The sequence below is a fragment of the Labrus mixtus genome, chromosome 22, assembly GCF_963584025.1.
Source record: "Labrus mixtus chromosome 22, fLabMix1.1, whole genome shotgun sequence".
NCBI classification, from domain to species: domain Eukaryota; kingdom Metazoa; phylum Chordata; class Actinopteri; order Labriformes; family Labridae; genus Labrus; species Labrus mixtus.
The window spans coordinates 16,188,732-16,201,069 of NC_083633.1; the positions used below are offsets into that span (position 1 = coordinate 16,188,732).

The 12,338-nt window shown below is 39.9% G+C and overlaps 1 protein-coding gene across 5 annotated transcripts in view; it reads right to left on the minus strand.

Annotated features, from left to right (window-relative positions):
• Nucleotides 1-212: 212 nt before the first annotated feature.
• The window catches only part of syt1a (synaptotagmin Ia), a 145,922-nt gene continuing 133,796 nt past the window's right edge, over nt 213-12,338 (minus strand). For all 5 annotated transcript variants that reach the window (XM_061029496.1, XM_061029495.1, XM_061029493.1 and 2 more), the window contains 2 exons: nt 7,166-7,299; nt 213-4,246 (listed from right to left, as the gene is read on the minus strand). In XM_061029496.1, coding sequence (XP_060885479.1) covers nt 4,040-4,246; nt 7,166-7,299 — 341 coding nt within the window. In that variant the 3' untranslated portion in view covers nt 213-4,039. The remainder of the gene's footprint in view (nt 4,247-7,165; nt 7,300-12,338) is intronic.

A 12,338-nucleotide genomic window follows, 5' to 3' on the forward strand; every position in this document is an offset into this window, starting at 1 on the left:
GACTTAGTAAACACGCTGGTCTTAATGAGTCAAAGCCATTTGAGAGGAGGCATCATCATGGCTATTTGTCATACAGACCATGCACACAGACACTTTTCCCCATCAGTACCATACTAGTGATGAGTGATAAGAGTTGTATTTGTTATTTAAGGTACGCTTCCAAGCTCTGTTTTGCTACTTTGACAGTAGTTAAAAAGAACGACATGATATCCTTCTGTATCAACAGGAAATAAAACATTTTTATTGATCATTTGTGTATATGAAGTTATATAACAACAGTCAGAAAACTCCACAGAGTGAATCACTACACAAAGTGAAACAAAACTGTAAAACACCTTGTCAAAAATGAAGGTATACACAGCAAATATAACTGTCAGCGGCTCGCCGTCACCGCGAGCGATATGGCAGGAAAAAACACCCCAAACAGTTCTACAAGATTACAGAGAAAATTTCCACGCACAAAATACTCAAGCAGGCAGTTGATATACACAAAGGCAACTAGGATCTTTCTACAGCATCAGATTCTAATACTTTACACAGCTTTGTTTTGGAAAGGTCAGTGTGGCTTTTCGTCAGCGCCACTGGAGAGAATCTTGTCACACAGAGAGCTCGAGGAGGTTTTTATTTTTATTTTTTAACAAGGGGGAGAATTTAAGTTTGATTATTGGTGCGTTGCTTTGGGAGGAAATTGCAATAAGAGGAGCATTGCTTTGTGTGCAGGTAATGGCTTTTGCTTCGTGGTGTTTCCACACACCTCACAGTCTGCAATGCTGCCCAACACAGAACTTCCCAATACAAGTTTGAGTCATCGTTCTGTTTGATTTCTTCCAGCTTTGATCAGATAGTTCCTCTAATAAAACCTTTAAGCATTAATATTAAAATTCTCTCCCTTTGAAATGTTTTTTTTCTCCCCTAATTGAAATCTGAAGCTGTTCTGGAATTCATGAATCTACAAATGTCCGACACCTCAAATCAAAGAATCTCCAGGTTGAAAGGGGATCTGGGAATTCAGCTGTAGTGAAGTATATTCAGTGATGTTTGAATGTTATCCGACAGGGGAGGTTTTACCCCAAAGGGTTATGAAATAAATTCATAATAGTTTAACAATTGAACAACAGAAAGTGCAAAGTACATCTATTCTCACGGTTAAAGGAATCGACACCAACACAGTCCATACTGTACATTCAGAGTTTTCATTTCAAATATAAAAGGGTTTTTGTGAATCAACAGGGCAGTTAATAAATTTTAAAAAAAGGCAAAAATGGAAATGAAATAAAGCATTAGATAGATAGAGGATATGAAGATATCTGCGGCTGAATAATCCTATTCATGTCACTTTAGATTCATTTATTCTCGATATACATTTTTGACACGATTATGTAAATATATACACGACATTTTAAGGGGATATTTGAATGTAGAATCAAGATTGGTATTAAACTAATACTCCCTGAAACTTCTGATGCTGGAACTGTGTGCAACAAGAGAAAACGAACCTGCGAAAAAAAGGGAGGGAACCCTAAACGGAGGTCAACAGGTGTTCACGCTCCAACCTGTGCGCTGAATCTACTGTGTGCTGTGTCCTAACCGAGAAAACGTCTCTCTGGACTCGAACCATCCTCCTAGGTTAGAATCTTTCCTTTTCCCCGGGCAACGCCGCCCACGTCAACACTATGGGATGAACATACAAGTATTGCACAGTGCTCAACAAAAATGCTGTGTGAAGCCACCCGCTCGCGCTCGATTAAAAAACGGCTTCTTTTTTTTTTTTTTTTTAAAGTTGCCGCGAGCAGCCGTCGAGACGTCACGCGCTCGCTCTTTCTCTGCGTGTAGAAGGGAAAATGGCATTAAACGCTACAACATCACTACAGAACAAACTGGTTCGGCTACCTACTGATAAGTCTACATCTCTAAGCACACACGGCAGTCACAGTGATACACGAAGCAGTCCTCAGAGACTCATATGGAATGACAAGTAGCTTTTTCATAATAGTGCTATCAACTACACAATAACATTGAAAACATTTAGAAAGTCCTCCTGAAGCTAGCATCGAGTATACGCAAGAGGTTCCTCCAAGATAAGAGACTTCATGGTTTTCATGGATTAAAACGTATTCCTCTCCTAATTGGACCCGTAGTAAAGGACATGATGGACCAATAGCCTTCGCAGACCATTAACTTTACGTTTTTTTTACGCATTATCTTGGTGTAGTCCTGTGCCAACAAGAAAACTAAACTGATGTATCTGCTGTTGGCTGATTTGTCATCGTTGTGTTTTTTCTGTAAGTCGATCAAGCGGGCAGATTTCTGTCTCCCCCTGCAGGTGTCCTGAAGTGAAGCAAGCCAACAAATTGTCCCCAAACAATTCCCCGCCAAAGAAGTAAACAAGCTAGTTTTTAAAGACATCCAGTGCAAAAACAGCAGCCACATAAAAGTTAAAATTGGCAGTAAAACATGGCTAGCTCTATTGTCACTGTGAGAAGGCAACGCAAAGCAAAGACTGCGATTCAGGGCACCATTGCAGCCAGAGACATTGTTCCCGATAAACCAAAGCTACAACCACTAGCAAGTGGGAGTGTGCATGAAGGGAGGGGCTCTACACAAGTCGCCTCCCTGGAAATGGCAGTGTTTACAAACTCGCTTTCGCCTCGTCAATGTAACCGCTTACATTGACCCAAAGCATCTCTCTCGATTTTGCTGTCTTCTCCTCTGATTGAAGGCAAGGGGAGCGTTTCAGAAGAGACAGCCCCTGGTGTCAGTAGATCCCCCCCCCTGCCCCAGCCTTTAGTAAAGATAGTAAAAAAAATCATGCAGTTTACTAAAAATAGTCGAGACGCTGAACTGCTCGAAAAAATAGTCCTCTTAAAGCCAGAGTCACGACTCCCTTTTGTTTTTTTTGATATCGATCGGACCCCGGCTGAAATGTAATTTACTCCCAACAACGACAAGGCTGTTAAAAGTAAGCAGGTAACAAAATATTGTTGCTTAAAGACACAATGGCTACAGCTTGGTGCTTTTTTCACAGGGAGTCTGATTTCGAAGGGTTGAGGAATGACTCTTTTTTTTCTTTTTTTTTTGGAGGCAATGTTTTTCCATTTTTGGAAAAAGAGATCGAGCCAGTGTGAGTAAACAACAGGGACCTAGTTCACTTCAAAGAAACTGCCAAATATGGAGAACTTAAATGCTAACTGGCTTTCATTAACTTTTCTTTTTTTTTTTGTAACAGTGTGCTAACAAACACGTTCTCTGGTTGAGAAATAAGTACAAAAAGTTGTAAGAAATCATGTGCTTGTATAATTTCCAGCAGCATAATTTTTCTCTCAGAACCATAGTAGTTAATGGCCTTTGATTTGGAGTTTTGTGTGTGTATAACATCATCTGTTTGTGATTTCTGTATGACCCTCTGCTGAACTTAAAGTCAGACTTTGTCCTTTACAATATTGGAGTATGTTTCCACTAGTGTCTTACAGGTTGGTATTATTTTTCTTCTGGAATGCGATAAGGTAATAAGGTAGAATTTTTAAATCCTGGGATATATAATATTGGCTTTCCTCTATATCTGCATTTACATAATTTAAAATAGAACATCTTATTAAAAACATCAAGATATACACAGATTAGGAAACGGGTAACAACATACAAACACATAAACTAGAAATCATTTTTGTCTGCATACTTATATATACAACTGTGGTACAATAAATTCTTTCAGTCATGCGCTATCTATACAGATCATATTGCTTAAAAGAAGGGGACGCATTTGGTCGGGGCAGTTAAGGGCACAGAGATGGTAAACAAACCTCCTAAATCAGAGAGGAACAGAGAAAAAAAAGCAAGAAAAAAAGGGAACCTGATAGAACAAAGCAGAGTGGGATGCAGTGGGGAGCTTGAACAATTAGGATTGATTGTGATTTTAAGAAGCTGGGAGGGCGGGGTGATGTGAGTGGGAGGGGCTTACATGGATGGACCCATATATCACTGAGGTATTTACACATACTGGCTAAAGAGTACTACAAGGCAGGTGCTGAAAGGGCCCCGCCTATTTCTTGGTGGAGAGCTGAGCATCCACCTCCTCCTCAGGCTTCAGAACGTGCCACTGGGCGATGGGTCTCCTGGGGTTGGCCAGCATGTCGGACCAGTGGCGCAGCTCCGTCCCCGAGCTGTTGAGGCCCACAAAGACCTTTCCGATGGCATCGTTCTTGCCGATCTTGTCATAGTCCAGAACAGTTATAACAACCTGCACTTTCTGTAGAAGGGAAAAAGCAGGAGAAAGGAAAGAGCGTAGCTGTAAATCAGGGTGTCGTCAGCATAGAGACGGATAATGCTCATCTCTTAGCAGCTGTGTTTGCTTTAGTCAAACAATGTTAGTTCCACTTTGTTAAGTCAGTGATTTAAACCAACTCTTACATCATTATTCCTTCACATTGGGCAACTTGATCTGCTCAGAAAAGTTGAACCATATGATTCAAAGTTTTAGAGCTGCAGCTAAATCGACCCTGTGTACAGATCGATTTGATAAAATTCTGTTTTCAATGTCAAGAACAAGCTTTCAACATCTTAATATTTTTTATATCATCCATCTGTCTGTATTTTTGCCTCTTGATGCTACTTGATCTCTACTCCATGTTGATTTTGTCTTTTCTTGTCTGGCTTAACTATTATTTTTCTGTTTGTGTGTACTTTACTCTTTCTGTGTCTTAGTTTGACTTAATTGAAGTCTTGCTAACTTTCCAGTTTTTGTATTTTATTTCAAACAAACAAGAAATGCTAAAAAGGAACAAGATTGCTCTCTGATGTACGTCGCTTTCGATAAAGCGTCTGCTAAGTGAATTGTAACAAGATTGGAGAATTTCATCCATTAGATGAACAGTAGTTCAAACCATATATTTCCCTGACAAAGTCAATATACACTGAAACATCAATTACTGTACAATAGAAACATGTATGCTTGTGTATAAAGCGATATGAAACAGTGCTTGGTCATAACTTGATGTATTTCAGTCATGTGGAGAACGAGGGGCATCTGCAGACATTAATGTTGATTAACAGTAACTGACATATCAGACCAGACCTCAGTTATTTTCAGAGCCAAACACAGCAGAATGTTTGATTACTCAGAGGTCTAAGACTCATCCTCGACATGTGTTTATTCAAAAGGACACAGCAAAGAGGAGTGACCTGGGCATCCATCTCCGGTAAAGAATATGTATTAGTGCACACAGCGGCCTGATTAAGTTTCGATCCACTGGAACACAGAGGCAGGCTCCTGCACACCCGCATGAGCACAGAGCTACTGTAATAAAAGACTGTGCCTAATACGCCATGTAATTAAAGGCTGAATAAGGTGAATAAGGCTCCCAGCTGGCCGGGTGGGGTTAGTTCGTTTTAAAAGGGACGCTTTGCCTTCAAAAAGGGGGATTGAATCAGAGCTTTCTTTGAGGAGGCTCTTTTGTTTAATCATCACTGACCGGTGTTTTGATGCTTCTGTGGTCCTTGATAAAAATCACAATCTGGAAAATCATTAAAAGAACAGCTCTATTCTTAGGAAACAAGCTCATTAACTCTTATAACAGGGTTACTAATTTGTCTGGCACTTCTTCATATCCTCTCTGACCGTAGAGCTGTCGGCGCACATAGAAGCTCCGACTACAAGTCTGGTTAAAGAAAACCTAGCAACCGAACTGTGATGACTGGACTCTAGGAAGCTGCGTTACTTACACCAGAGCCTTAAAATGATGTGTTTACATGTTTGTGTTGTAAGATTAAATGGTCGGAAGGGAAACAGTTTGCCACTTGCTATATTGTTTGTAGATTGTTTGGTACTGTATGTGATGTAATAGGGGACTCATACTTCCGTCAATAGTTTGTATACTGGGACAAGGACAGTAGTCCAATTAAATGGCAAAGTCAACTTAACTGTGCATGTAAACGTACTGACTAAGAGCTGGAAAGTAAATTGTGCTATGGGAGGATTTCAAACTTCTCACAACAGTCATACATCTCCTGTTAATGTAGGAATCAGAGCAATTAAGAGCACTATTAGTCATCCCCCATGCAATCTCTGAGACAATTAAAATCTTTAGATTGATTACACAAACTGTCAGAAGGTCAAGTTTTTACTCAAATGCACCATGACGCCTCTGCAGATGAAGCCGTATGCTTTCTATAAGCAGCCTGTATAACTTCCTGAAGATGTTATATGCCTGAGATGAAATCGATTACAAATATAAACTGCATTTTCCTTCACTACATCGTGAGGCAGCGGTAATATAGTGGTGCAAAAAAGTCTGTAATTAAAAATCACCACGGCTCTATAATAAGTGTCTTTATTTAAAATCAGATGTAGCCAGAGGCCTGAGGAGCTGTCATTGGTATCAAGTGCGTTTAAAGAGTTCATTCGTTTTTAAAGGAGATTATTTGATCTTTAACTGATCGATCTTTGACAAATGAAGTCATCTGAGAATCTTTTTGATACTCGCAGTGTTCAATACGCCCAATCAATGAAAAGCGTATGAATTAATCAGTCACACTAATACTTATTTAATGAGCATCCTGGTTCTTGGAGAGGAGATAAGAAATGTAAATGTATTGAATACAGTGGGAGACGTGATTTAGATGGGGGTTGATCGGGATCAAATAGAAATCGAGGCTCATGGAACTAAAGTCTGTGATTTGAGAGCTGTGACAGGCCGAATCAATTCGACTTGATTACTGTCTTGCCTGAAGTGATAATGTCATTCCTATGTGGCGGCCTGTCAATTAAAGAAAACACACGTGCCTTACTCCTTTTCTGTTTGATTTACTGCGGGTGTTTCTGTGTACACTTCAGTCATGATGTGCATGCTGATCATTGGAAAATATGCAACTAATAGCGCTGGGATCCATGTAACAGGCAATAACATGTACAACGGATATCAACTTAGCAATTGGCTTGTCAAAATGTGGAACCAAGGCTGATTTAAACTCAAGTGCTTTTGATTATGCTGTGTTGATGAAAAGCCTCTAAACTGATTATTTGGTAAATGAGCTTCCACTTACCCACTGTTAGTCTGCAACAAGCATTTGCTGGTTCTTACAGTACATTTGTCCCTACAGTCAGGCATCAATACATTGACAATTTAAACAAAGGATATCTTATATACTCTGTAAAGGGAGGATAATGTACCTGGATTTGTTCAAATGGGACTTCAAAGCTAAAGGACTCGTTGTAGTAAGGGTTGAGGGTGTTCTTTTTGATTGTCGTCTTCTTCTTCTTCAGCCTCTTGCCATTTTGCATCAGGTGGATCTTCGCATATGGATCTGCAGAGAAAAAGAAAATGACATTTGATACTTGTTTATATTTTTTGGGGTCTTTCACAAATAATGTCGCTTTCATTTTTCTTCTTCTGCAGATCATAATCCTGCATCAAGTGATTTCTTGGCCACTTTTCGATTCAATTCAGGAAGCTTGAATGGCATGAATGTGAACATTTTTGCCAAAGCATTTAATAGCAACAATCAATTATTATATTATAAAAGAGTAATAATCAGATGAATATCTCAAAAATAACTCAAATATACTTCAATACCGTCAATGGACGCGTTTCCAGTAAAGAGCCTTCATCATCAACCTCTGTTGCTGGTCTGTACGCTGCTGCTCTACCCAGATTTAAAGACGTTAAAGGACATTGACTGGCTGACTTCACTACCTTCCTGTGGTTATAAATGGCCACCAGAGTCTTGTGCGTTTACATCCCTAAGTTAACCTTCCCCATTCAAGAGGCTTATTTTCATCTGTCCGAATGCCATCTCAAGTAGCACCCAAGTGGTTTGCTTTGTCCGTCCTCGTGCCCTCTCTGGCAATCAGCTGGAGTGTGTGTCTGAAAATGGCAAACCACCCATCGCTTTCATTTATCATTTGAAGCTACTTCTCCTGATTTGTTCACAATCACCAATGTGTCATTACATCTAAATTGGAGAAGATTTAGTTGTTTTGGTTCGGGCTTAGAGGGAAATAGAGACAAGAGAGCAGACAGTAACTTCCATTTCAATTTGTGGAACAAATAGAGGCTTTTTTTTTTGTCTTTTATTGGGCCATTAGAGGGATTAGGTGAGGGTTTCATGTTGAAAGAGATCCTAATGAGTCCAAAATATAGGCAGTGAAAGAATGTAACGAGTCCCACTGTGATTTACAAAGGCACACAAAAACATTCATAATCACTGTAGTGAACAGGATATGTACCCTTCCTTTTCATCCACAGTTATCCTGTTTGTACAATCTCCTGCTGCAGCTGGTTCATACTTATTAACTTAGAAAGGGGAATAAATGTAGGACAAATTGCAGGCATTACAGAGGACATAATAAACATCTATTCACTGTTACTTTGGTACATTGTTGGCCAGTTGGCTATCATGCCTCAGATGATGTATCACTGCTCAAAAAACTCAAAAAAGACTAAACACACCTTACTCAACACAAACTAGAATACAGTCAATACAAATACAAATGTATTCATGTATACGAGGCTATAAAGGCTCTGCAGGTCTTAATTTAGAAAGCAAGAATATCTTTGCTCTGCATGTAGGCATTCATGTTTCTAATTGGTTTTAATGCATGCATCCAAGCATCAAAGAGACTTTGATGCATTAGCTGTTCATGAGGTCTCTGATTTCCTGTGCACCATTTTTTCTACAACTAAAATTTATAGATTCATTTTTTTTTCTTTAAAAGTGGATCTAATAAAAATAAGTTAGTCTTGTCTGTTTTATTTTGACTATCTTGCTGACACACTTTATAATCAAAGTGTTTGATTATAAAAAAGACACTCCATGGGGATATATATGGATTTTTTTTTTGGACACACATTTTTTGGTATACCCATCTTTGTGGGGACTGTTACCGATACCTGTTGATGTGGGGACCTATGTTGAAAAACACTTTTACTGACAAACTATTGATTTATACTTTTGCTGTATTTCAAAGCACTATGTAATATAAATAAAGTAATTATAACTTACACAAATTGTTACCAATCAATTTAGGGGACTATCAATGAAACTGGTTTACCTATATCTGAAAGTTCTGGATTACTGACTCATTCTGGTTCATCTGTTCTTGGGACTAGTTAGCACACATTTTCTGGTTTTCCCATCATTGTGGGGACTATGACTGACACCCTTTTGGGTTTACATGTTGTTGCGGGGACTCTTATAAGTAAGATAGATGGACACATAAAACCCAGACCATGGCTTTCAGTCTGAAAAATTTCCACCAGATTGTTGAAATTATTGTTCCACATGCAAGGATCTCTAAATGACTCCTTATGATCTATCAACTATACCCCCCATAGGATTCATATGAATAAAAAAATGCTTTGTCTCATCCATCATTTGAGACAACACGCCGCTTCAGATGGATAAAAACAAATACCACAATAATGTCAGAGATACTAATGAGGCAGCCCTTCGCCTGAGGCCAACACTATCCCCCACTAACTCATGAATCGTAGAGCTTTGCATCAGAATAAATAAAGAGTACGGTTTTGTATCAGATCTTATAAATAGCTGTTGATACACAGCTTGCTTTGATAATCTGAATTATCTCTGGATCCCATATGCCTGAGTTTCATGTTTTTGATGTGTACTTCGCTGAAAAATATCTGCTTTAGTTGGAACATTGTTGGATTTCCAGCAAGGCAAACACTGAACAAGCTTAGCTCCGATAATCTTTCATCCAATTTAGGAGGATAAGGACTTGATTGCAGACTGGCAGGCTCATCCAGGGCAGCTGACATAAATATAGAGCGAAAACCACACAGAGTAAGAGGGGGAAAAGCAGGGGGAATAAATAGATGACAGAGACATGAGAGAAAAGGTAACAGGCTCCTAATGGAGTGGGTGTCCATTATTTCTCTCCTGCTGAGAAGAGCTGGAGTGCTGGGACGAGACAAACAGCGAAATGGAGGTTGTGTCTCTGTGTGTAACACTTTGTGTAGGGATAGAGAACATCCAAAAATATATCTCTGTGAGGAACCTCTCCTCTCAAGCCACACCACCAAAACTTTTTTTTAGACTGCTTTATCAGCGTTTCATTTTCAATACTCACACAACAAAGCTTTACGATTATTGTATTACTCTTACTACACTTTGAGAACTTTTACTGATTCAGCCTTTAAGTTTTCCCTTTCCTTGTGGGGATGTATACAGACACTGGGACTGTTACCAAAACTCACTTTTTAGTAGTTTGTTTGGGTGTTTGCTGCCTAAGTTGAAACGCTGTCTCTTGCTGACTATGTTCTAGCTGTGCCACATTAATGCACTTAACTCATAATTAAAAGCAATATATGCATATTAAACATCATCCTAAAAACTGGGGCTTTATGCCCGAGGCTAAAAGTCAGTTTCTCCACCTGTAGATGATCCGGTTAGAAATAACTGAAAAAAGCAGTATGGATCTCACTGCGAATAAATGCTAGTAAATCAGAGTTGTACAAGTATGGCGGGAAAAAAATAACAAATGAGTCTTTTACTTTGTTCCAGCTTTCAAACTCTGACTGGTAATGTTACAAGAGAGCAGGATTATCAGGCTTAGTATGAGGATTAATACATGTGTTTGGCAAATGTGAACCTATCCTGGGCTTATCAGTTGTAGGAGTGAAAATTCCCACAAATCCAATAAACAGCAGGATAAAGCCAGCACCTCCCTGACTCCACATAGTTATTTGTTTTTTTTTTACAATGCCTCTAGTTAGCAGATTGCTAACTACTTGATATGAACATTGACTACTTAAGCTTTATCTTTTATTACTGTTTTAATGTTGTATGGGCTGAAAAGACTAAAAAGACACTTTCCACACCTGAAAGTCGACCTGTAGATCAAGTTATGGATGCTTACTTTTTTCAACAAGCACTGTTGTCTGGAGGGGCGAAGCTAACTATGTATTAAAATGATTGACTGACTACAGCTCTACATACAGAAAGAGTGCAACGACAGCAACATTTACGTCGCATGACCTGTTTCCTCTTCTATTGTAACTGCATGTGCCTGAAAAAGCACATATCCACATCTGAGTGGTACTATGCAAGATAACCCGTTCTCAGGATGAAAAAAAACAACACACCTGTGGTGCCACATCAGCGCTACCCAGGCGCCTCTTATCTGTCTGTCCAACAGATGAGAGTTTGGCTTTATTGAGTTTTGGGATGCTCGCTGTACCTCGTATCCGGCCCATTTTACTGTCTTATCCCAGACGGGTGTAATCTCCCCCATTTCATGGATGAATGCCAGCGCTTCTGATGCAAGAGTGCTTCCGTGCATATGTGTACAGCACAGACGCTTGTCTTCGTTATCCCACAGGTTACTCATCTGAGTCCTGGATATTGGCCATAGCTTTATGAGGCGATGCACTATCAGCGGTCCTTACATTTCCCTTAGGAAGCTAGAAGCAGGTTTGTGGATAAGAGCTGAGCTCAGTGATGAGTTCAGCAGAGCCACTAAAGCTGTCTAATTTTAAAGTGGTAACTTACAGTTTGCTTTTCAAGCTGTGAATAATTGCCAGCTGAGACTCCCCTGGACTATTTTGGTGATGATCTCACAGCCAAAGCTTGACTTCTGAAGAGATTTACCGAACAAAAATTGCATTTCTTGCTCAAACATGTCCACGTTCATGGAGCGTGGCTGCTTCAGGGGGCTCGCAGAGATGTGCCAAATGAACACCAATACAGGCAGGGTTAAATATAGCCTGGCTGTCATCTTAGCTTTCTTCGCATCATTTTGGATTTGCCATGGTGGGTGCATCCGGGGGTGACTGTCGGTTTAGTTTTACACACTGAGATCACTGCTGAATGACACACACACACCACACGAACACAGTGAAACTCGTCTGTAATCGCCTGTGCACGACTTGAAGGAATTCTTGTATGTAAATTAAGATTCCTTATTATCTAAAACCATCATTCTGATCATCTACTTCTTATTATCCACATCTTTGGATTTCATATCAAAGTAAAACTGCATGAAAAACGCATCGACAAATGAATTTCCCTTTTATTGTCTTAGGGCCTGTTCATCCCTTTGGCCTGTTTCTTTACTGACTGGGAGAAAAACCTCTCAGTCCAGCAGCCAGTGGAACAAAACAAATAACTCCTCCCGCCAAGACGGTGAGCTGGAGCGTTGGGTCGGGGCAGTGCAGCTTCATTACCGCAGACACGGCGCCTGTGTGCTTTGATAACCTCCCCCACTGCGGGCCATTACCTGGTTATATGCCGCCGCCTCGCTGTCCTCTGGGAAGTCTTCAGTGGTACAAAGAGGGTGGGAGAAAACATTTTTTTGCAACAACTACCTTTATAGAGTCGCTTGT